This window comes from Podarcis pityusensis (assembly GCF_964106645.2).
Source record: "Podarcis pityusensis genome assembly, chromosome: Z".
Taxonomy (NCBI): Eukaryota; Metazoa; Chordata; class Lepidosauria; order Squamata; family Lacertidae; genus Podarcis; species Podarcis pityusensis.
In genome coordinates this window covers 22057707-22081122 of record NC_138044.1, presented here as the reverse complement: position 1 = coordinate 22081122, position 23416 = coordinate 22057707, and the positions used below count along the sequence as shown (strand labels likewise).

General features: G+C 46.2%; 2 protein-coding genes across 2 annotated transcripts in view; one reads left to right on the top strand and one right to left on the bottom strand.

Moving 5' to 3' along the window:
• Nucleotides 1–17600, bottom strand: part of ZDHHC15 (zDHHC palmitoyltransferase 15) — a 39367-nt gene extending 21767 nt beyond the window's left edge. The window contains exon 1 of the mRNA XM_080989940.1: nt 17418–17600. Within this exon, the coding sequence (XP_080846066.1) occupies nt 17418–17535 (118 nt within the window). The 5' untranslated portion in view covers nt 17536–17600. The remainder of the gene's footprint in view (nt 1–17417) is intronic.
• A 509-nt stretch (nt 17601–18109) lies between these two features.
• Nucleotides 18110–23416, top strand: part of LOC308468029 (uncharacterized protein) — a 75239-nt gene continuing 69932 nt past the window's right edge. The window contains exons 1-2 of the mRNA XM_080989946.1: nt 18110–18323; nt 20175–20326. Of these exons, the coding sequence (XP_080846072.1) occupies nt 18312–18323; nt 20175–20326 (164 nt within the window). The 5' untranslated portion in view covers nt 18110–18311. The remainder of the gene's footprint in view (nt 18324–20174; nt 20327–23416) is intronic.

Sequence of the window (23416 nt, the reverse complement as noted above, 5' to 3'; positions counted from 1 at the left end):
GTCAAAAGATCTCACCCCTAAGCCCTTAATCTTGATCCCCACGCTCCCAATTTTAATCAATAAGGTTCAAATGAATCGGACAGAGCTGTGAGAGCAGCTCTGCTGCCACTATGGCTTAAACTATGGAACAGCCTAATGTAGTGCTTCTGTTTGCAAGGGATTGTATGTGCTCCATTCTAGGGCTCCACCAGGCCTGTGGTTAGACTTTCTGCCTGGGACTGAGAGTGAAGAAGTTCCTCCCTGGTGCATAGTTAAACTATGGAACTTGTGCACACAGGAGTCAGTGATGGTCATAAACTTGGATGGATTTAAAAGAGGATTAGACAAATTCATGGAGGACAAGGCTATCAATGGCTACCAGTCACGATGGCTATGTACTGCCTCCACAGTTGGAGTCAGTAATGCTTCTGAATGCCAGTTGCTGAAAACTACAGGAGGGGAGAGTTCTCTTGTACTCATGTTCTGCTCGCTGGTTTCCTACAGGCATCTGGTTGGCCACTGTAGGAACAGGATGCTAGACTAGATGGGCCAATGGCCGGATCTAGCAGGCTCTTTTATGTTCTTGAGGATGCTGCCAACTGGGAGGGGCGAGGGTGCAATGAGATTAAGGGCCACTATCTGAACAATAATCTTGGTGACTTGATTGCCCTTTTTACCCATTGCTGTCTTTTTTTATTTGTATATATTTTATTTGTATATATTGCTTGTTTTATGTTGCTATGGCCGTTGGCTAATGCGAATAAAGTTTATCTATCTATCTATCAACCAACTGGGAGGGGGCTGCTGCTCAGCAACATCTTCTGATTAATTCTTTTGAATTTTGTGAGTTGGTATTGGTGTCAATACAACCATTAATTGCTTACTGAATTGTTTATTTTTACTTATATGCTATTGTGATTGCTGATTATACTAATGAAAATGTTATTTGCTCATTTTAATGCTTTATTATTTTGCACTCAACGTTGCTGTTGGCAAAACAGCATACAAATATCACATAAACTCAAAATAAAAAAAACCAACCAAATGACCAAATGGTTGCCAATACTACTCTCAAAAACTTGCTGGTGATGGAAAGATTCACCACCCAGCCAAATCACACTCATATTTATCTAGATGATATTGTTCCACATAGAGGTGAAAGCAAAGACAACAGCAGCTGTTTACACAAGCACATTTGATTTGTTTCAAGAGTACTTATTTCCAAGTAAGTACGTCAGGAAAGGAAGCTTAGGTAGAACGGTGAAATTGCACCCCATCCAGTTTATCAAGTTTGAGGTGCTGCACCACAAAAAACACTCCAGTAAAACCTGCCTTTTATAATCCCATTCTTGCAAAAATAATGCTTGAACTGAGGGGGGATTTACTGTGATAGGTGAACCAGTGATGGTTCTCACTTCTTTCTGAATTGGAGGGTTGCAAATAAGGACATGGATTAAACCCTTTACAGTGCTTTTTCCGGGGGTACTCAAGGGTACACAGTACCAACATCTCCCCCGCCCCATGTTTAAAGAGTGGCACTTACTGTAACAACTTCATTGTGAGTTCTGGCACCTTTTTTTTTTCTTTTTAAAGAAGCACTGCCCTTACCTACACCTATCATTTGTGAATTGATTTTTTTTTTTATCATGCTACATATGTTAATTGGGAAAGAGGGTGAAATGGTTGCTCTCAAATTGGTTTACAAATGCCAGAATATATGTGTCAGAATATGTATGCTGTTGATGACTGTTTTCTTGTGTAGTGATCACCATATGTGGCTTTTTTGCTTTTCACTTCCTTCTGACTTCATTTCCTTCTAATTCCACCCCCACATATATATATATATTGTTATAGTTTGGGGGGGGTCAGTATGGGTGATACCCATTGGTTCCTTCAAAACCTGTGATGCTGTGTAGGTGATGGCAGACTCTACAGTGGTACCTCAGTTTTTGAACATAATCCATTCCGAAGACCGTTCGACTTCTGAAACATTCAAAAACCGAGGTGCAAAGGGCTGGCTGCAAATTCAATGGAGAAAATTGAAATAAAGCTCAGCAGAAGCCGTTCGACTTCCAAGGCACATTTGAAAACAGAAGCATTTACTTTCAGGTTTTTGGTGTTGGAAACTGAAACGTTTGACTTCCAAGATGTTCAAAACCCAAGCTACCATTGTATGAGCAGAAACCAGCCAAACCTTTCAGCCGGTTATGTATTGGCATTTACATTAGGAAGAGGCTGCCACATTGTCACAGAGACAAATGAGGCTAACCTCCCATACATAGTTGGAAGCAGCATCACTTTGCAAAGTGGAAGAACAAGAGGTTTTGAGGGTAAGATCTGGCTGATTCTAACAAGCTGGACACAGAGAGACATATCTGCTTTGTGCTGGATCCAAATTATGAGCTTGAGAATCTCCCTGGGACCAGAATGGGGAAGCAAGATCTGTTGGGCTGTTAATGCTGTGAGCCCTTCCATCCTATGTGCAGGTGGCATGTATGGGTAAATAAAACCATATATAGTGGTACCTCTAGATGTGAACGGGATCCATTCTGGAGCCCAGTTCACATCTAGAAACAAACGTAACCAGTGATGGCATGTCTGCGCGTGTCGCTTTTTGCCGCTTCTGCGCATGACGCCATTTTGAGCGTCTGCGCATGCGCAAGTGGCGAAACCCAGAAGTAACGCGCTCCATTACTTCCGGGTTGCCGCGGAGTGCAACTTAGAATCATAGAATAGAATCATAGAGTTGGAACAGACCACAAGGGCCATCGAGTCCAACCCCCTGCCAAGCAGGAAACACCATCAGAGCACTCCTGACATATGGTTGTCAAGCCTCTGCTTAAAGACCTCCAAAGAAGGAGACTCCACCACACTCCTTGGCAGCAAATTCCACTGTCGAACAGCTCTTACTGTCAGGAAGTTCTTCCTAATGTTTAGGTGGAATCTTTTTTCTTGTAGTTTGGATCCATTGCTCCGTGTCCGCTTCTCTGGAGCAGCAGAAAACAACCTTTCTCCCTCCTCTATGTGACCTCCTTTTATATATTTGAACATGGCTATCATATCACCCCTTAACCTCCTCTTCTCCAGGCTAAACATGCCCAGCTCCCCTAGCTGTTCCTCATAAGGCATCGTTTCCAGGCCTTTGACCATTTTGGTTGAACTTGAACGCGCTCATCCCGAAGCACATTCAACCCGAGGTATGACTGTATTCTAAAGACATCACCATCTCCATTGACTGATTCCAAGGAAACCAGTGTCTGGGTTAGTGCTGGAATCCCATGAGTCTCTCACCACTTGGAAATCTGGATTCATGCAAAAATACATAACTGCAATTCAGGATAATACTTCATGCATATGATGAGGTGGACTAAAGCTCACTAACTCTTATGCTACCATAATTCTTTTAGGTGTCACGAGATTCTTTGCTGAGCCACCTGTCCGTATGTGTGTCTTCTCCCATTCAAATCACATACTCCCGCTACCACTATAACCACTCACCAGGGAATGAGGATCCCACATACAGTCCCAGACATGTATTCCTGCCCTCAGAGCCATACACACAACTGCTGGTTTTGTCTTCCTTCCACAACTGCCCCGAACTGTGAACAATGAGGCAAATTCATCCACCACAGGTCAACTTAAGAGCATAAAAAAGCCTACAGGATCAAGCCAATAGCCCATCTAGCCCCGTCCAGTCTCACAGTGACCACTCAAATGCCTGTGGGAAACTGCCTCTTGTGAGAGCGAGTTCTATAGTTTAACTATTTGTTGTGTGAAGAAGTTCTTCATTTTATCTATCCTGAATCTCCAAACCTTCAGCTTCACTGAATGTCCATGACTTCTAGTTTTAAACTTATACTCTTAAGACTTTGCTATTAGCAAGGGAGGTACTTTTCTGTGATTACATAGACACACAGATAAAGAATTTGGAACTATCACAGAATCTGGCATGGATGTTATACTGTGCTTCAAGAGGACTTCCGGGTTAGCACCATCGGCGAATGGCGGAGTTCCTCCGACTGGAGGAACTGGCTCTGTGGAAACTGGGTCTTCCCGCCGCGGCGAAGGTGGGGACCTGCTAGAAATCCCAGGCGGAGGAAGCCTGGGAACGTGGGGTTCGGCAGGGCACCAGGAGCGCCTCCCCTACTCACGGGGAACCCCATTTCGGGGTTCCGGAGTGAAGTGGGGTGAGCGGCGCGGTGCTGCGAACTGATTGCTACTTTCACGGAGTGAAGCCGCACTGCCATTGCCGGAGAGCGCTGACTTTTTCCTGTGGACAATTGGAAACAGAAAATTGGATCAAGAAATACCCTAATTTGGCACCGAAGCGGGAAGGTTCAAAGAGGAAGTCCGCCTTCCGCTTTTTGTACATAGACTGAAGCAAAAACCTTGTAAGCTAAAGTCCAGAAAGTCGTTAAAAAAAGTCTAAATTTCCTTCATTTATAACCACTAAAACCCCCTTGGAAGCAGGAGAAAAGGGGGGGGGAATCTTTGTTTAAGCCTGCAGGAGAGGGAGTGAAGAAATATAAGCTTCCACTGTCTCAAACCTGGGAACGGGGGTCAGAGACAGAAATTGTTGGAGAGGTTCACTGACTGTGAATGGAATACTTTGACAGATAGCTAAAGAAGAGAAATAAACTGATTCCAATGTTGCCTTTTACTTTCTAAAGAAACAAAATATCTTAAAAATGAAAGTAATTTTCCTTTGTTGGACTTGCCTTAAAAAGATGGATACAAATAGAAATTGTCTCCTCTAGAGGGAGCTTGTTAAATTGTTGCTGCAGTCTACTTGAGGACTCTACAGCTGTGAGATTAAGATCGTGGGACCAGTCCTTTTGACCTCGAATAAAAATGAGCTGGGAGGAAGTTTTGGTGCTTGCTTTATGCAAGACAAGTGCTTTGTTGGAACAGATGCATGAGAAGATGGATCTGATGAATGAGAAAACGGATTTGATGACTGTTGTGGTCAATAACTGTGGACAAACAGGGAATATTGATACAGAAACCATTCAGGGACCAACTCAGGAACCTGTATTGATGGGGCAAGTGCAGAAGATAATGGAGGAGGTTGCGGTTGCACCTCAAATAATACAAATGGAGAGATCCGAGGCCCTGCAGGAGCATAAGCCGCTGTCTTTGAAGATTGAAGTTGGAGTGGGTCAGGGGGAGTCTGGAGCTGAGGAGGTTCTTAACTTCTGAGGGACTTTGAAATATGCTTTTAAATATTTTTTGGATTACATTGATGACTGTGGGGAGTGGGACTGTGGGGAATGGGCTGGTTTGATGAAGGGAGATGGAGATAATCTTGGGCTGGAACTTCCCAGAGACCTACCCCTCAATGAGAAAGGAAAGAAATTAAGAAAGAGACCAACAAAAGACAAGGAAAAGTGCAGGTATAAACAAGAAGAAGATCTGCAGAAGGGACATGGAAGAGACTTAAGAGCCTCGGATATAAGATTACCGGGTTGATGGACTAGATGGAATGGACAGTAAGGACTGACATGACCCAAGACCAGGAAGAAGAGACGCTGGATGAAGATTGGAAGAAAATTTATAAAGAAAAATTTTTATTTAGGGAATTAGCCTAAAATTAATGAATATTAGGGAAAATGTTGGAATAAAACTATATGGCTTTAGTAGAAATGATATAAGGAGTTATGTATAATTGAGTATTAAGTTTCAAGCTCTAAGGTATTTTACGGTAAGATAAGGTTAAATAAATTAAGGCAATTTGAATAACAGAATATGGGGAAAGATGAAAAGGATTTGTTGAGTTAATTAATAGGTTAAATTGTTAAGATAAATTATTCAATAAAAATTGAGAAAGATGGAAAGAATTTGCTGAAATAACTAACTAATCTAGAATACAAAAAGGGAGGTGTGAGGAGGTCAATGAAACAAGCAAATGGAAGTTAAAGATATGTAACATGGGATTTGTGTCTTTTTTTGTTTTTTTATTTATTTTGCTGTATTGTTGTATTGGTTTTTATGCTTTGTTTTTTTCTTCTTCTTCTTTTTTATGTATTGTAGTGTTGTTTCCTATTTTTTCTTTTTTTTCTGTAATTCTGAAACTTTTAATAAATATTATTTAAAAAATATATATATACTGTGCTTCAAGGATGTTCTCATGCCAGAATATATGCATATACATGTCTGAAGGAGATCTCAATGCACTCTTTACACAGCAGCAATCACAACTGGAAGTGTGCACATCCTTCTTTTCAGGTTATAGCTGCACACATCTTTTGCTCCTAGGGTTGCTTTCATAACTGAAGCACAGTAAACAGTACTGCGTACAAACTTTACCTTTAAAGCACATTCATTCTTTCCCTGAAATAATTCTAGGCCCTGTTGGTCAGAGTTACACTTCTCAGAAGCTCTTAATGAAAGATGGCAGGATTCAATAAAAGATGCTGCAAGGGTCAGGCAGGAAGTCAAGCAGGTTATATGTCATTTTAAAATGCCATTCCTGATGGCTTTTCAAGCTTATGTTGTCAAGTGGGGTTCCTGGCGGAGAGGGCTTTTTTGCACCCTGTTGAGCTGCTGGAGGAGAGGGATCTGGCGGCTCAGTTCAGAAAAGGCAACTAATGGTGGGGAGGGGAGGGGAGGGCACCGAAAATGGTGCATGGTATGGAGAAAGTAGAGAGGAAAAAGCTTTTGTCCTTCTTGCATTACAATAGAATAAAGGGTCATTCAACAAAGCTGAATTTGGGAAGATTAAAGAGAGACTAAAAGGAAGGACTTCTTCACAAAGTGTATACTTAAACTGTGGAACTCACTGTCACAGTGCATAGTGATGCACAGCAACTTAGATGACTTTAAGAGTGGGTTGGACAGGTTCATGGGGAATGAGGCTATCAGTGGCTGATAGTTGTGAGGGCCGTGTAATGTCTTTAGTATTGGAGGTAATATCAGTTCCTGGGAACTGAAAGTGGAGAGAGTTGTGCTAAGGTCCCTCTTACAGGATTCTCAGGTAACCTGATTGGCTACCACAAGAACAGCATCCTGGATTAGATGGGCCTTTGGTCTGATCCAGGAGGGCTCTTCTGATGTCCTTATGCTCAGGTACTTGCACACGTCTCTTGCTCCATATGGAAAACATCACTCTTTTACATTATCTCTGTATAAACATTGCTGGCAGCTAGATTAAATGGATGTTCCTGTCTCTAGGCAAACCTGAATTATTTCTGCGTAAGCCTGAGCCCTGCCATAAAATGGGTGTGAGGAGGAAGTGCTGTGTTCCTACGATCCAAAACCTGTTTTAGTTCACACTGTTTCCTCGTTTTTCTTTTTTCTTAAAAAACAAAACAAGAACAGATGCAGAACTATGTTTCCAAGCTGTTTTAATTCTGGCCACTCTCAGGGTGTGCTGTAGGAAAGCTTTGTCCTTCCTTTGAGAAATCTGGGCAGCTGAGGCAGCTCCTGCCTTACTAGAGGGCTGATTAGAGTCTTCCTGAGCCTCATGCTGACTTTCCCAGCAGGACCTCACTTGGCGCCATCAACCCCAAAAGTCGGCTTGAGTGAGAATGCTTGTTCTTTCCCCTCCTTCCTGACATGGCATAATACTCCAGCCGGCAACACATCCACCCGCTCTCATTCTCATGCTGTGGCAGCATCCGCAAGCTGGCCGCTCGAACAAAGCCCCTCTGGAGCCTGGATTTTTATCCAAATTCTCCAGCAGGGGTTGCAATATTAATGTGATGCTATATTCCCCCTGGAATAGAGAGCATCGATGCCACATTGATTTCCAGCTCCTGCCCGTCTACTAGGGAGTGGAAGACAAAGGGGGATGAGTCAGAGAGGACCCTACACTGTTGACATGTCTGAAACTGATCACACGCTGCTGCGGCAGGAGAAGAGCCAAGATCATCCTGGTCCGTTCAGTCAATTCAGGCAATTTAATTAAAATAATTTACCCTAATCTAGAGAAATGTGTGACATTTAGAGCAAACTAAATTGTACAAAAACTGGGGATGTGGGAGGCAGAGGAATCAATTGCTATAAATACTTTACATTGTACAGATGTGTATGTTTTAAGATGTGTCTTTAAACACCTGGCAGGCCTCTGCATGCAGCCTGTTTGCTTTTCACACTGGGTGCAGCTACTCAGGATTTATTTATTTACAGTACAAATGAACTCTCTGAATAACCTCACCTCACTGGCCGAATAATCAACCCTGTACTACAGAAGAAGCTGTATTCTGCTCCCATCTGCAAGGAGAAAATAACCAAATCCTTGTTTTAATCAGTTGCATGTGTCTTTCTCCACAGGAAATTTCACGTTCTCATCTTCTACTTAGATTCATTTATGTTTTTTTAGAGGGGAGGAAGTAGGCTGCATGTGAGACCCACTAAGTATGGGTCATTAAAGGAACAAAGGAAGTGGCTCTGTGCCAGAGAACAAATGGGTGGGCCTCCCACCTTCAACTGCCTATCAGTTAGAAAGACGAAAGGCCACAGTTGAGAGTTGAGTGATGTGAGCTAGAAGCTGGATGCAAAAGCTGCAGGCTGGAAAGGCAGAGAGAGAGAGAGAGCCAAGTCTGATTTCTGTTGGAATCCCAAGGCTGTGGCTATGGGAGAAGAAGTATTTTCTTAGGGTGTTAATGCTGCAAACTCTTCCATTGTAGGCTCAAGTTGTATGTATGTGTAAATAAACCACATATAATAAAGACACCAGAATCCACTGTGTCTTATTTCCAAAAGGAAACATGAATTCTGGGTAAGTGCTTGGAACCCCTGAAATCTTGCACCACTTAGAGATTGGGGTGGCATGCAACACTGGTGTCAATAGTGGGGTTCATGTTTCCTGGAAGAGGTCCCGTGAGCAAGGTGTGTCTAAGTGGAAATGGAGGAACAGCAACATTCTTGCAGCAGTTCAGGTTGATGCTCCAGCACCACCACCACCAGCTACTGGAGCAGCAAGGTCAGCTGTTTGACAATATGCTCCAGTAGCAATGCCAGTAACAGATGGAGCAGCAGAACCTTATGAGCTGCACCTAAGGGTACTAAAGGAGTCTGCAGATGTAATCTCAGAGCCTCTGTCTATAATTTTTGAGAATTCATGGAGAAAAAGTGAGGTCCCTGCAGATTGGAAGTGGGCAAATATTGTCTACATCTTCAAAAAAGGAAACAAGATGACCCAGGAAATGATCAACCGATCAGCTTAAGATTGATACCAGGAAAGCTCCTAGTATAGATAATTAAACAATTGGTCTGTGAGCATTTAGAAAAAGATGCTGTGATTACTAAGCTCAAGCATGGGTTTCTTATCAACAAGTTATGCCAGACCAATCTCATCTCTTTTTTCTTTTGACAGAGTTACAAACTTGGTGGATCAGGGGAATGCTGTGAGCATAGTGTATCCTAATTTCTGTAAGGCTTTTAAAAAGTCCCCCATGATATTCTTCCATAAAACTTGGAACTGACAAACTGTGAACTGAACGAAATAACATAGGTGGATTTGTAGCTGGTTAACTGACCAAACCCAAAGAGTGCTCACTAGTGGTTCCTTCTCATCCTGGGAAAAAAGCGACAAGTGGGGTGCTGCTGGGTTCTGTCCTGGGCCCATTGTTGTTCAACATATTTATAAATGACTTGGATGAAGGTATTGAGAGAACGCTAATCAAATCTGCAGGTGGCACCAAACTGGGAGGGGTAGATAATGATGCAGAACACAGAATCGGGATTCCATATGACCGTAACAGATTAGAGAACTGGGTCCAAAATAACATTATGAATTTAAATAGGAACTTATGTCAGGTTCTACACATAGGCAGGAAGAAGCAGTTGCACAAATATAAAATGGGTGACACCTGGCTTGCCAGTAGTATATGTGAAAAGCTTCTTGGGGTCTTAGTAGACCACAAGCTTAATGTATGGGACAGCTGCATATTCCTGCATTGCAGGGGATTGGACTAGATGATCCTCTGGGTCCCTTCCAACTCTACGGTTCTATGATTCTATGAGTCAACAGTGTGATGCAGCAGCAAAAAAAGCTAATGCTATTTTAGGCTGCATCAACAGAAGTATAGTGTCCTGATCAAGAAAACAGTACCACTCTCTTATGACTTGGTCAGACCACACCTGGAGTCCTGGGTCCAGTTCTGGGCACCATCATTTAAGAAGGATATTGGCAAGATGGAATGTGTGCAGAGTAGGGTGACCTGGATTATCAAGGGTCTGGAAATGAAGCCTTATGAGGAACATTTGAGGGAAATGGGTATGTTCAGCCTGGAAAAGAGAATGAAGAAGATAGAATAGCCAACTTCAAATATATAAAGGGCTGTCACAAGCTTGTTTTTTCTTGCTCCAGAGGGTAGGACCTGAACCAATGGCTTCAAGTTACAAGAAAGGAGATTCTGACTAAACACCAGGAGGAACTTTCTGAAAGTAAGAGCTGTTTGCTGTGGAACTGGTTCCCAGGAGAGGTGGACTCTCTATTCTTCAAGGTTTTTAAGCAGAGGTTGGATGGCCGTCTCTCATGTATGATCTAGTTGAGATTCCTGCATTGCAGGGGCTTGGACTAGATTCCCCCCAGTGTCCCTTACAACTCTACAATTCTATGAATCTATTATTCTAACCACTGATTTAATGAAATGAAGTAGCTGCAAGCAGAATGAGTGAGACAGGTGTGACTATGGGGGATGGGAGCCCTTCCTGATGAGATGCTACAGGGAGTTGAAAGTGACCTGCTTTGATAGAGTTACAAACTGCAAGGCACCCAGATGGAAGGGGTGGCTGCAGAATGTAAGCAGCAATTTACTAATGTGGATCTGAATTTCAATGGCATCCTAGCTACAGACATTGTTGAAGGTGTAGGTCTACTGGAGGTGTTAAGTAACTGAAGCAAAACAACAAACCATTGCTAGGAGTGAATTATCTGTAACTTCCATATCTCCATCTCACAATGAAGAATGCCTCTCTATAGCACAGAAGTAGATGGCTCATCCAGAATACAAAGCATCTGATCTTCTGCTTCGGTGAGACAAATTCCACAAATGTATTATTGTCACGATCCTTTCTCAAAACAACCCATGGCAACTCACAGAAATACAAAACATATACAATATACAAAGCTTAAAGCCAAAGAATGAATGAATGAATGCATATTTTACTAAAAACAACCCCATCTCTCAAAAATTACAAGATCAAAACTGGCAGAATATGCAATTAACCAAACACAACAAGAGCTAAGGATCAGAAAAACAGCCCATTACATACTGTAAAATGCCTGAGTGCACAGAAACATTTTAACACAGCAGCAGAAACAATGTCAGCGCCAAGCAGGTCTCACTGTAAATTTTAATCATTTATGTTTTTTTAAAAATCAGGGAGCCCTGAGGTATCTTAAAGACTATCACATGGTAATTGTGACATTAGGTTCTACATTACACCAGCCATGGTATCAAATCCACTCAAAAGTAACAGACATGTAGCTGCACACATACACACACATTAGAGGGAGTTTAACTATGCACTGCATGAACAACTGAAACAAATAAGATTCCATCAACAGAGGTCAACAAGTACACCATGCTATGTACTTGTTGAGCCCTACTGATTTTCTTGACGAAAGACACTCCTGTGAAAGCCTTCACCAATTTGGTGACCTCCACTATCCTGGATGCAGTTTATGGAAGTTGTAATCCAAAACATCTAGAGCACGGGTGTCAAACACAAGGTCCGCGGGCCGAATCTGGCCCGCCAGACCTCGTCATGTGGCCCGTGTAGCCGCCGCCTGCCGCCAGCCTTCACCTTTTATTCTTGCTTTTTTTTTTTTTTTACACAAGAAAGGCGCATCTTCAGCGCATGCGCGGCAGCCTACAAGCCAGAGAACGTCTGCCCTCTGGCGGCGCCGGCTGTTCTACACAGGAAACCTCCACTTTACATGCATTCAGGAAACCTCCACTTGTTTTTATATTGAGCGCATGCCATCCTGTGATGTGACAGATCCAACGGCTGCCTGAACCCTTCTCTCCTGTACCGTATGGGGGGGGAAGGGGGGTCTGCTTATTAGGGGAGGGTCTGCTTATTATTCTGCTTAAAAGTCTGAGCAGTAAACTATGGATATACCGACCACTTCCGTGTCACTTTACAGTGCTATAGGGACCATAAACTACAATCAAATAACCCAAAAATGTCCAAGAAAAGAAAAGTTGATGCAGAGGGAAGGCAATTTCAGGAGAGATGGGAAAGTGAATACATGTTTGTGATTAATGGAGACAAGCTGGTATGTCTTATTTGCTATGAGGCAGTGGCAGTGATGAAGGAATACAATTTACGCGGGCACTTTGAGACCAAACATGGAGCCAAATTTGCTAACCTTAGCCACCAGGAAAAGCAACAAACGGTCCAAGAATTAAAAGGTAGCCTGCATTCTCAACGGAATATTTTTGCAAAAATGACAGCAAAAAATGATGCAGCAGTGAAAGCCAGCTATCTTGTGGCTAAAGAAACAAAACAAAGCTCAGATCACGCATCACTGATGATAACCTCCATGCTGTTTTGCAGATTGCTACAGCACAAGACCTAATGCCAGACATCGATGGACTGACCTCAGGAAAACGATGTCAGCCATCTAGTCAGAAAAGTTAAAAAAAAGTTAATGCCTTGTGTTTGCCATATGTGTAATAAACAGTGTTTGGCAATATTTGTATGTTTTAAAAAAAATAATTACTGTCTGTTACCAAAAATCATTTTTCAATAAATTGTACAATACTTGTACATTTGAATATCTACTTGCCATTATTCTGACTATGTTTCTGCTTTCAGAGCTCGTTATTACTTACATTATTACAAAAAACAGTAATAATTGAATGCAGTGACAATAATTTATGATAATAAAGAGTGGACACATAGTCCTACAGATACAACCAAACTGCTGATGCGGCCCCCGATGAATTTGAGTTTGACATCCCTGATCTAGAGGGCACCAGGTTGAAGGAAGCTATCCTATAGGCAGCCCTCAATTTCCACAACACCACAAATGAAACAATTATTACTAGTAAACAAATAGGATGTATGGCTGCTGCCAAAAGCTGCCACCATGTGCCTTCCCTCCCCTTCCCATCAACAGTCATTACAGTGGTACCTCGGATTACAGACGCTTCAGGTTACAGCTGCATCAGGTTACAGACTCCACTAACCCAGAAATAGTACCTCGGGTTGAGAACTTTGCTTCAGGATGAGAACAGAAATCGTGCGGCAGCGGCGGGAGGCCCCATTAGCTAAAGTGGTGCTTCAGGTTAAGAACAGTTTTAGGTTAAGAATGGACCTCCAGAATGAATTAAGTTCTTAACCCGAGGTACCACTGTACTGTGCTTCTAGTTTCTCAGCCTTGCAAATGACAGCCTAAGAACTGAAGCTGAGGTGGGTTGGGGACACTCACAGCAGCACAATATCACAGCACACACATTTTTTTTTATTTACAAGCCAGGCAGGTGATTTGGGCTGCAGCTATACATCCTCAGTAATCACTAATTCCAGCAAGGGTTAACCGGCCCAAGTCTTGATTCACAGCAGACCAAATGGTTCCAAATCTATGCATGAACCCCAGCTCAGAAAACCCTATGCTCTGTTGAAGAAGACTGCTAGCTCTTACAGCTGTGGAGAAAATCTTGACAATGTCTAAGCAGACTCTGCTAGAGGCTCAGAAAATAGGGGAGAGGAAGGATTTCTGCGCATTTCCGTAATTACCTACTGGTGTGCTTGCCTCTTCTTAATTATGTTGTAGGTTTGGGGAGCTCAGTCTGGATGATGCACTGAGTCCCTTCCAATTCGTGGGGGACAATAACCAGTGAGGGTTATAATCTAATGGAGGAGGTTGGCCAGACAAGTTTCTCTGTAAGACAATAATGTAATGGGTGGGGCCTTTCCTCCATGCCCCCTCCTTTTAGATAGGAGAACAATAGCTAGAATACAGTCATACCTTGGGATAAATACACTTCAGGATAAGTATTTTCGGGTTGCGCTCCGTGGCGACCTGGAAGTAATGGAGCGAGTTACTTCCAGGTTTTGCCGCTCGCGCATGAGCAGACGGTCAAAAATGACATCACACGCATGCGTGGTAGCGGTGAAACGCAACCCGCGCAGTCGCGTCTTACATTCTATTCAGGATGGGGCTCCGGAACAGATCCCGTTCACATCCCAAGGTACCACTGTATTATACTGAGGGCAGAGCTGGAAGGAGACACAGACACACAGGTCTGCGACTGCAACTAGTGGAGAAGCAAGATCTATTGGGGTGTTAATCCTGTGAGGCCCTCAGTCCTATATTCAGGTTGTATACATCTGTAAATAAATATATCTGAAAGACACCACAGTCTTTGCTGACCTTCATTCCAAGGAAACAGAACCTGGGTAAGCACCTGGAACATCTCACTTTGAGATGTTTGACACACACACAACTCCCCCACCCCCTGCAAAATCCACATACCTTCACCAAGTCAACAATGCTCTGGAAAGGTATGTGCCACGCCTATTTCTCACCCACTTCAGAAAAGGATCCAAGAAGACACTTCAGTGGGCAGTATTACCAGCAAGGCAGATCAAAGACCAGTACAGTACTGTTGTTGATAAATCAGCTATCAGGATTTAAATTTTTACTTCCGCCTGCTTTATTAGCTCCAGAGGGGGGGAAAGATGTGAATTTCCCCTCTGAATGCCAGCTTCATCATGGAGAAGTCCTCAGTGATGTATATACTGATTTTGTGAATGCATTGACACAAGCTAAAGGACAATCTGTGCTAAAAATGCTGATCTGTTTATTCTTAAACAAGAATTCACAAGTGGAGGTAATATGAGCTGATTCAATAAGATGGAGGCTCAGCCTATATCTGATGCTCACGTATATTTACTCACATTTTATCTTCCTTAGAAAAGCAACATAAACAACAAAATAACATATGCAGCTGTGGGAGAGCTGTGAGGACTAGACTGGGGAAAACAAAGAAGTTTCTTCTACAAGTAAACATGTGTGCTGGGGAGGGGGCAATACCAAGCAGCATGATCTCCAGAAGTGAAAGCAGCCTCTCACATCTCCTTGCTCAAGACAGAATCTGGCCTGAATGCTTTTGGAAAAGGGCGGGCGCAGGAAAGAACTACAGGTGACTGGCAGTAGTTTGGGCCTTAAGCAGCTGCCTTGACTGGTCATGTGAAACTACTCCTGCTTTAAAAGGCATGTATTTTATTTATTTTGAAATGTATCTGATGTCTCCCCTGTCTGGCTGACAAAAATGTGATAAAACCATAATGAGAGTCAGTAAAATCAGTACAGCAATCATGCCAATTTACCCAAATGTCAACCAAAAGACCTATACAGTGGTACCTCAGGTTACATACGCTTCAGGTTACATATGCTTCAGGTTACAGACTCCGCTAACCCAGAAATAGTGCTTCAGGTTAAGAACTTTGCTTCAGGATGAGAACAGAAATCATGCAGTGGTGGCGCGGCAGCAGCGGAAGGCCCCATTAGCTAAAGTGGTGATTCAGGTTAAGAACAGTTTCAGGTTAAGAACAGACCTCCAGAACTAATTAAGTACGTAACCCGAGGTACCACTGTAATAAGAGGCATTGGTGGGCTTCTCTGTGAAGGCTCTTCCACAGGGAAATGACCACAACCAAGAAAGTCCTGATGAAGGCTTTGCATTACAGTGCATTCCTGAGTGCATATCATTTCTGTATGTTACTTCCTATGCTATATGCATAATCTTGGAAGGAAATATATAAATTTTCCCTCCCTTCCTCACCACAAAAAGAGCACCAACCCTCCCAAACATCATCCTTTCCACCCTAATAATGTAAGAAAATCCCTGCTGTATTAGACCAAAGGCCGGCTAGTTCATGTTGGTAGGAGAGGGAATGAGCATCAATATATTCTCCCTTCTCTCACCTTGGATTGTTGGAAACTACTAGCTCTGTACTTTAAACTGGTGTGGCAGGCAGGCATGTTATCAGAGTGGTACAGCACAGCCACTGTGCTGGACTTTGCCCAGGGAGACCTGGAGTCAAATTCTTGGCCTTGAAGCTTACTGGTTATTTCTCCTCCATTTAGCATCAAATCACTAGCTTTGCTTTCACCCAATTCCAACACAAGCCTCCCTCTAAGCAGGCTCGTTTCCCCTCCCCGCTAACCCCATTCCCAATGACAAACCATTTCCAAATCTGACTTATTATTATCCCCATCATATTATCATAATTATAATGCCAACCATTTCATTCACAAATCAATTACTGTAACATAATCCGAAGGGGTGATAAAAACAAAGTCAACAGAATGCAAGCTGAAGTATAATCTGCAGTATTATGACTTGATGGTAAATATGTTTGATCTGTTTTGGATGAGTGATAAATAAGCATGTTGACCATTGACAGAAACTGATGGTTTGGCCAGTTACAAACCAAGGTAGTGTTTCTTTTTTAAAAAAATCATGATTATCATTTCTATAGAAAGTCCATTTTATTTTTATATAGAAACACCACAGCTTCTCTAGCAGAGCTAGGTAGCTTTGTTCTCCTGCCTCACACCAGGCTCTATCTCCCCTGCTACAACTGCCTCAGGTTTTTGTGATACACAATCAAGGCTGGCTCAAGAGGGTGGCAGGATCGCAGCAAAAACAGAAAAGGAAGAGGTCAGGCTAGAGAAAGAGAAGCATTGGGTTTGAATTCACCCCACTGAAGACTGAGAACCAGGAAGTCCCTTGTCCCAACCTCGCTCCTGCTGAGAGCTCATAACCCTCTCAGTGTCTTGAGGGGGCAACGCTGAACTACGAAACCTCTGTTAGGGCTTGCTGTGCAGTACTGTACAGTATAAGGACTCAGGGCCAGCCCAAGACATTTCGGCACCTGAGGACCCCAAAATTGTGGTTTCCCTTTCCCCATCAGGGAAGAAGGGGGTCGGGGAAAACCCACATCAGGAACATGGGAGGTGGCGCGGGGGGGGGGGGGGGAGAGACCGAAATTGGGATCTGCTGCCCCAGGCAGCAGGGTCGCCTCACCTCGCAAACTCCCTCGATTACGAACAGTGGACTCTTTCCTGCACCCCAGCAAGGGCACGCAGGGAGGTTTTCAGCCACCCCTTCAGAAGGAGATGCGGAGCTGGCGGCGTCGCATTTACCCGGGAGGAAGCCCACCTGTGCCCTAGGAGGCTTACTCCTTGGGAGACAAAGTGCGCCCAGGATCCGCGCAGCCCCCTTCCTGCCTTTGCTCAGAGGGAAACCCCTTTGCGTTCAGAGGGGCTCACTCCCAGGCAAGGCGTTTACCCACGAGGAAGCCCACCTGCCTCCCTGCGGGCGGGGGGGGGGCAAAGTGCGCTCGGGGTCTGCGCGTCCTCCCCTTGCCTTTCCCTCCCGGTTACAACTCATGAGGAAGCCCGCCTGTTTCCAGTGGGGCTTGACGCCCAGGGAGAATCCGTGCCCCTCGCGCTCCACGCCCAGCCTCACCCAAGCAGAGCTCGAAGACGTAGGCGTAGTAGGACCAGAGCACCACCAGGGTGATGATGGCGACGGGAACCCAGCCGAAGACCCGCTGGCAGCACCGCAGGCCCCTGGACAGTGCCATCTTCTCCCCGCCTGGCCCGGCCTGGCGAGGCGGCGGAGGCACATCGGCGGTCCATTTAGCGAGGCTGGAAGGCAGGGGCGGGGCGCGGGGCGGGGCGGGCAAGGAGCCCGCTCGGAACTCGACTCCAGCGCCTGGGTGGGGCGGGACCCGGAGAGGTAGGAGGCGACACTTCGGAGCCACACTTCGGGGGTTCCCCGACGAATGCGCCTTTTGCTCACCAGGCGCCATTCGCGGGGCTGCCTTGAGCATGTAGGCTGGCCTCGCGAGGCTTTGGAGCCCTTGGCGGTATTAAAGCTGCCGAGAGGTCAATGGGATTGTTGTATTAATTAATAATTAGGTCATTTAATGCTGCCGCTGCAGCCAAATAAGCCCATACGGGCCCTTGGCATCCTCAGCCTGGAGCCAAGCCTCGGGGCGGGGGGGCACCAACGCAAAGGACATAGGACATAGGGTCGATCAGTTCCCCCACCTAAATTGGAGGTGAAATGGAAACCCGAAGCGGAGGGCTGCTTGTAGCATTCTAATTTCTCTATCTCTTTGGTGGCAGAGTCAGCGGTAAGGCGGGGCGGGGAAGGCTGGGCTTGCAGCTCTTTTCATCCAGCTGTTCTGCAGCGCCATCTAGTGAGGACTTTTTCAGGAACAGCAAACCACTTGGCGCTCCAGTGACCCATTGGACGAACTCTGCTTACACGACCCGAAAAGCTGTCTGTGGACAAATGCCGTCTCCCTCAGCCTGAAAGCGAGATTACCTTTACCTTTACCTTACAGCACCAGGCATGGGAAGACAGGCAAGCCTCTCCAGACTTCATCTAGTGAAAACTACTTGCTATACTGGTTGAACATACTGGGAAAGAGGGCAGAGAGGCATCACGCCTTGCCTGAGGTTAGGAGATAACAGCATGTGATAGCTGTTAAATGTTCAGAAAAAGTCAGAAACCCAAGGCAGTATAAGTTCCTCAACTACATTTATTCAACAATTGGGAGTGACAACAGCTCACTCATGGGAAAACAAGAACCGGACTGACTGGACAACGCAATAATAATGCCAAGCATGAACTGACTGTTGACAGTTGAAAGTGCATGCGCTTACTTGCCATTAGAATGTTCGTCTACCAACACTTATACGATTCGTTAGATCACGCCTTCTAACATAAACTGCATTAAACCCAATACATAACACTCCTCCCACCCCAACTTCCTAACAAAAGGAACAAACATAGTCATCAAGGTGTGCCGGCCTTTTCCGCTCCTGCTGTGACTGTCGCGGTTCCTGTGCCCGAGTGGGTGACCCAGGAGGTTCCTCCGGTATCCGCAGTCTGAGTGGGGCGGTCAGTGAGGCCAGCTCCGAAGGGGTCACTGCCGATGGAGCCACTGAGGATTCCAGCCTGAAGTCGCCCTGCTGGGGTAACTCAGTCACCAGCAACCCGTCTGGTTCCCACCCTGGCCTGGGCACAGAATCTCCCAAAGTACCCATTTCTCTGTCCTCTGGTTCCGCTTGAAGTTCCGTGTTCGGAGGTGCTTTGGCTCTGATATGGTTGATGTGTCTCTTCCAAACCAGTCCCCCCTCCAACCCTACCTTGTAGGAAACCGGACCTGTACAGCGGGCAATGATACCAGGGACCCAACCCTGTCCAGACCCATAGTTTTGGAGGTACACAGTGTCCCCGGGGAGAACCTTCTTGGAGCCCCCTGCACCACAGTGGATGGCCATTGCTCAAGAGCCCGGTCAGGGTGCATACGATCAAGGAGGGTAGTGAGCCTCCTCCCCATAAGCAACTCTGCCAGGGTCCAGCCGGTCACTGCGCTTGGGGTGATGTGTTGAGCCAATAAGAACTCCGCTAACCAGAGAGTCCAGTCTCCATGCACCATGCGCCTAAGCGCATCTTTTGTAGTATGGACCATGTGTTCAGCTTGGCTGTTCAGCCGGGTGAAAAGGAGCAGAACGAATGTGGATTCCATTATTGGTTACAAATTCTTTGAATTCCGCCGAAGTAAAAGTGGTCCCATTATTACTCAGCAGTAAGTCTGGCAAGCCGTGTGTCGCAAATAGCTTCCTGAACGTGTTTATAGTCGCTCTAGCGGACATGGTTGAGGTCGGCACCACCTTGAGCCCCTTGGACTGAGAGTCGACTACTATTAGGAAGTGTTGGCCCTGAAAAGGCCCCGCGAAATCCATGTGCACCCGAGACCATGGGGACTGTGTGGACTCCCAGGCCTTGGGTGGATCCGGCCGGGAGACCTGGCAGGGCTCGCAACGTTTCACCCAGCCCTCTATCTCCGCATCTATGCCTGGCCGTGACCACACCTAGCTACGGGCCAATGCCTTCATCCGGACAATCCCCGGGTGAGACATGTGCAGCCCTTCTAAGACTTTTTTCCTTAATGGGGGGGACGGACTATGACATGGCTACCCATAACACACATCCTTGGTGAGTAGACAGCTCATCCTTGCAGGCTGTATAGCATGAAAATTCTGGACCCAGCTTCCCGGGCCACCCCCTCCCCACCCAGTCCAAGACGCAGGACAACAGCCTATCCTTTGCGGTTGCGGTGGCAATGTCCTTCACATGCAAGGGCTGGTCCGGTAAGTCTTTCAGCCGCAGGATCTGCATGTCCGATGCTCTTGGTTTTTTCCGCAGCTGGCGCAGGTTCCTCAAAGTGCGTCAGATGATCGCTGGTTTGACGATGCTCTTGTAGCTTGGGAGCAGTGGTGTCGGTCGGGTCAGTCCAAAGCTCGGTGGACATCCTCATTGTGGGAATCTATGGAAGACGACCGGTCTCGCTGGATGTGGTGAGTTCTCCTTATGTGGGTTGTGGACCGCCTCGTGGGCATTATCCTTCTCAAAGGCTGTGGCCATATTCATTGCTTCCATCATCGTGATATTGTCAGAGATGGCTGTCTGACGAACCTTTCGAGAAGTCCCTCGATGTCATTGAATTGGCAATACATTGCAATTGCCCAGAGCGCTGTGATGTATTCACTCACTGACTCTTGTGCTTGTTGCTCTCTGTGTGCAAAGTTGTAAGGGTGGTGGTTCTTAGTTGGCTGAGGCGTAAGGTGTCTTGTCATAGCCTGTGTCAGCTCATGGAAAGTGCATGCCTCTATGTCCCTGGGTGCCATCAGACCTTCCAGTAGAGTGATGGCAGAACTTCCCAGCACTATCAGTAGCACACCCACCTTGTCTGCCTCCCTAGTGAAGCCTTGTAGTCGGACGTAGCTCCTTATTCGGTGGAGCCACTGCGGCCATTCTGCAGGATGGCTCGGGACTTCGTGGAAAACATGGCCTGCATGGGGCTGTCCCTGAATAAGTTTGGCCCAACTCATGGGCCAAGGACATGCCTTAGACCTGGTGTTTACCTCTACGGATGTTGGTGATCTGACACTAACTAAAAGCAAAACAAAAGAAGTGCCATGGTCAGATCACTTCCTGGTGCAACTTGACTTCTCCGCGACCCTTCCCCTCTGCAGGGAGGTGGGACCAATTTGGATGGTCCGCCCCCGCCACTTAATGGATCCAATTGGCTACCAGAGAGTGGTAGGGGATGTTTTATCCCAAGTTGATGGCCTTTCAGCTGATTCCCTGGTGGTCCGCTGGAATGCGGAGTTAACCAGGGCTATTGACTGTCTGGCTCCGAAGCGCCCTCTCCAATTGCATGGAGCCCGGACAGCCCCATGGTTTTCCCCAGAGCTGGGGGCGATGAAACAATCGTTGAGATGGCTAGAGCACCGGTGGCAGAAAACTCATTCTGAATTAGACCGGACACGGGCTGGAGCTCAACATCAAGCCTGCCAAGTGGCAATGGCGACGGCGAAGAGGGCCTTCTTCACCGCCTCTATTGCATCTGCAGAAAACAGCAGCAAGAGACACTTTCAGGTGGTTCACAATCTATCGGAACCACCTGCATCACCAGGGCCTGGTTGGGACCCCAAGATCTGCAAAGCTTTTGCAAAGTTTTTTGCAGATAAAGTCGCTCAGATTCAGAAGGAGGTAGACTCCACCGTGGAAGCAGGGCTGGGGCGGGAGAGTGCTGGAGTCCTGTCTAGTCATGTTACATGGTATCAGTTCCAATCTGTTACCTCCGAGGATGTGGACAGGCTGCTTGGACAAGTGAAACCGACTACCTGTCTCCTTGATTCTTGCCCATCCTGGCTGATAAAAGCAATCCGGGAAGGGCTGGGCGATGGGCTTCGTGGGGTGGTGAATGCTTCCCTCTGTGGAGGAGCCTTCCCAGACCCGCTGAAAGAGGCGGTCATTAAACTGCTGCTTAAAAAAACATCTTTAGATGCGGCCAATATGGCCAACTATCGCCCAGTCTCAAATCTACCATTCTTGGGCAAGGTGGTTGCTGAACAACTCCAGGCACGCCTGGAGAATGCGGACCATTTGGATCCTTTCCAGTTGGGATTCAGGCCTCTTCATGGGACTAAAACTGCCTTGGTCGCGCTGGTTGATGATCTCCGGCGGGCTAGGGACAAAGGTGAGAGCTGTTTCCTAGTTCTGCTGGATCTCTCAGTGGCCTTTGACACCATCAACCATAACAACCTTCTGGACCGTCTAGAGGGGCTGGGAGCTGGGGGCACTGTTATATGGTGGTTCCGCTCCTTTCTCCTGGGCCGTGTCCAGAAAGTGGTGGGGGGGATGAGTGTTCAGGCCCCTGGGCTCTCACTTGTGGGGTGCCTCAGGGTTCCGTCCTCTCCCCCATGCTTTTTAATATCTATATAAAGCCGCTGGGAGAGATCATCAGGGGGTTTGGGCTGGGTATTCATCAATATGCAGATGATACCCAGCTCTACCTCTCTTTTAAATCAGAACCAGTGAAGGCGGTGAAGGCCCTGGTTGAGTGGCTAGAGGCGGTTGGAGGATGGATAGCGGCTAACAGATTGAGGTTGAATCCTGACAAGACAGAAGTACTGTTTTTGGGGGACAGGGGGTGGGCAGGTGTGGGAGATTCCCTGGTCCTGAATGGGGTAACTGTGTCCCTGAAGGACCAGGTGCACAGCCTGGGAGTCATTTTGGAGGCGCAGGTTAATTCTGTGTCCAGGGTGGCTGTCTACCAGCTCCACCTGGTACGTAGGGTAAGACTCTACCTGCCCGCAGACTGTCTTGCCAGAGTGGTGCATGCTCTAGTTATCTCCCACTTGGACTACTGCAATACGCTCTACGTGGGGCTACCTTTGAAGGTGACTCAGAAACTGCAGTTAATCCAGAATGTGGCAGCTAGACTGGTGACTGGGAGTGGCTGCTGGGGCTACATAACACCGGTCCCGAGAGATCTGCATTGGCTCCCAGTACGTTTCTGAGCACAATTCAAAGTGTTGGTGCTGACCTTTAAAGCCCTAAACGGCCTCGGTCCTGTATACCTGAAGGAGCGTCTCCATCCCCATCGTTCAGCCCGAACACTGAAATCCAGTGCCGAGGGCTTTCTGGCAGTTCCCTCATTGCGAGAAGTGAGGATACAGGGAACCAGACAGAGGGCCTTCTCGGTAGTTGCACCCACCCTGTGGAACACCCTCCCTTCAGATGTGAAGGAAATAAGCAGTTATCCAATCTTTAAAAGACATCTGAAGGCAGCCCTGCTTAGGGAAGTTTTTAATATTTATTGCTGTATTGTTTTTAATACTTGATTGGGAGCCGCCCAGCGTGGCTGGGGAAACTCAGCCAAATGGGCGGGGTATAAATAAATAAATAATAATAATAATAATAATAATAATTAATCGAAGTCCGGTGGCGGCTGACTATGACTGGTGGCCATCCTCAGACCTGGAGCAGTCGCTTGTGCGATTGTGGGTGGTTGTGAAGACGTGGCAGGTGCGGTCTCTTTTCCGGGACTATTTGCTGAGTCCAGCGTGGCGGTGAGGTCGCGCTTAGTGTGAGGCGGC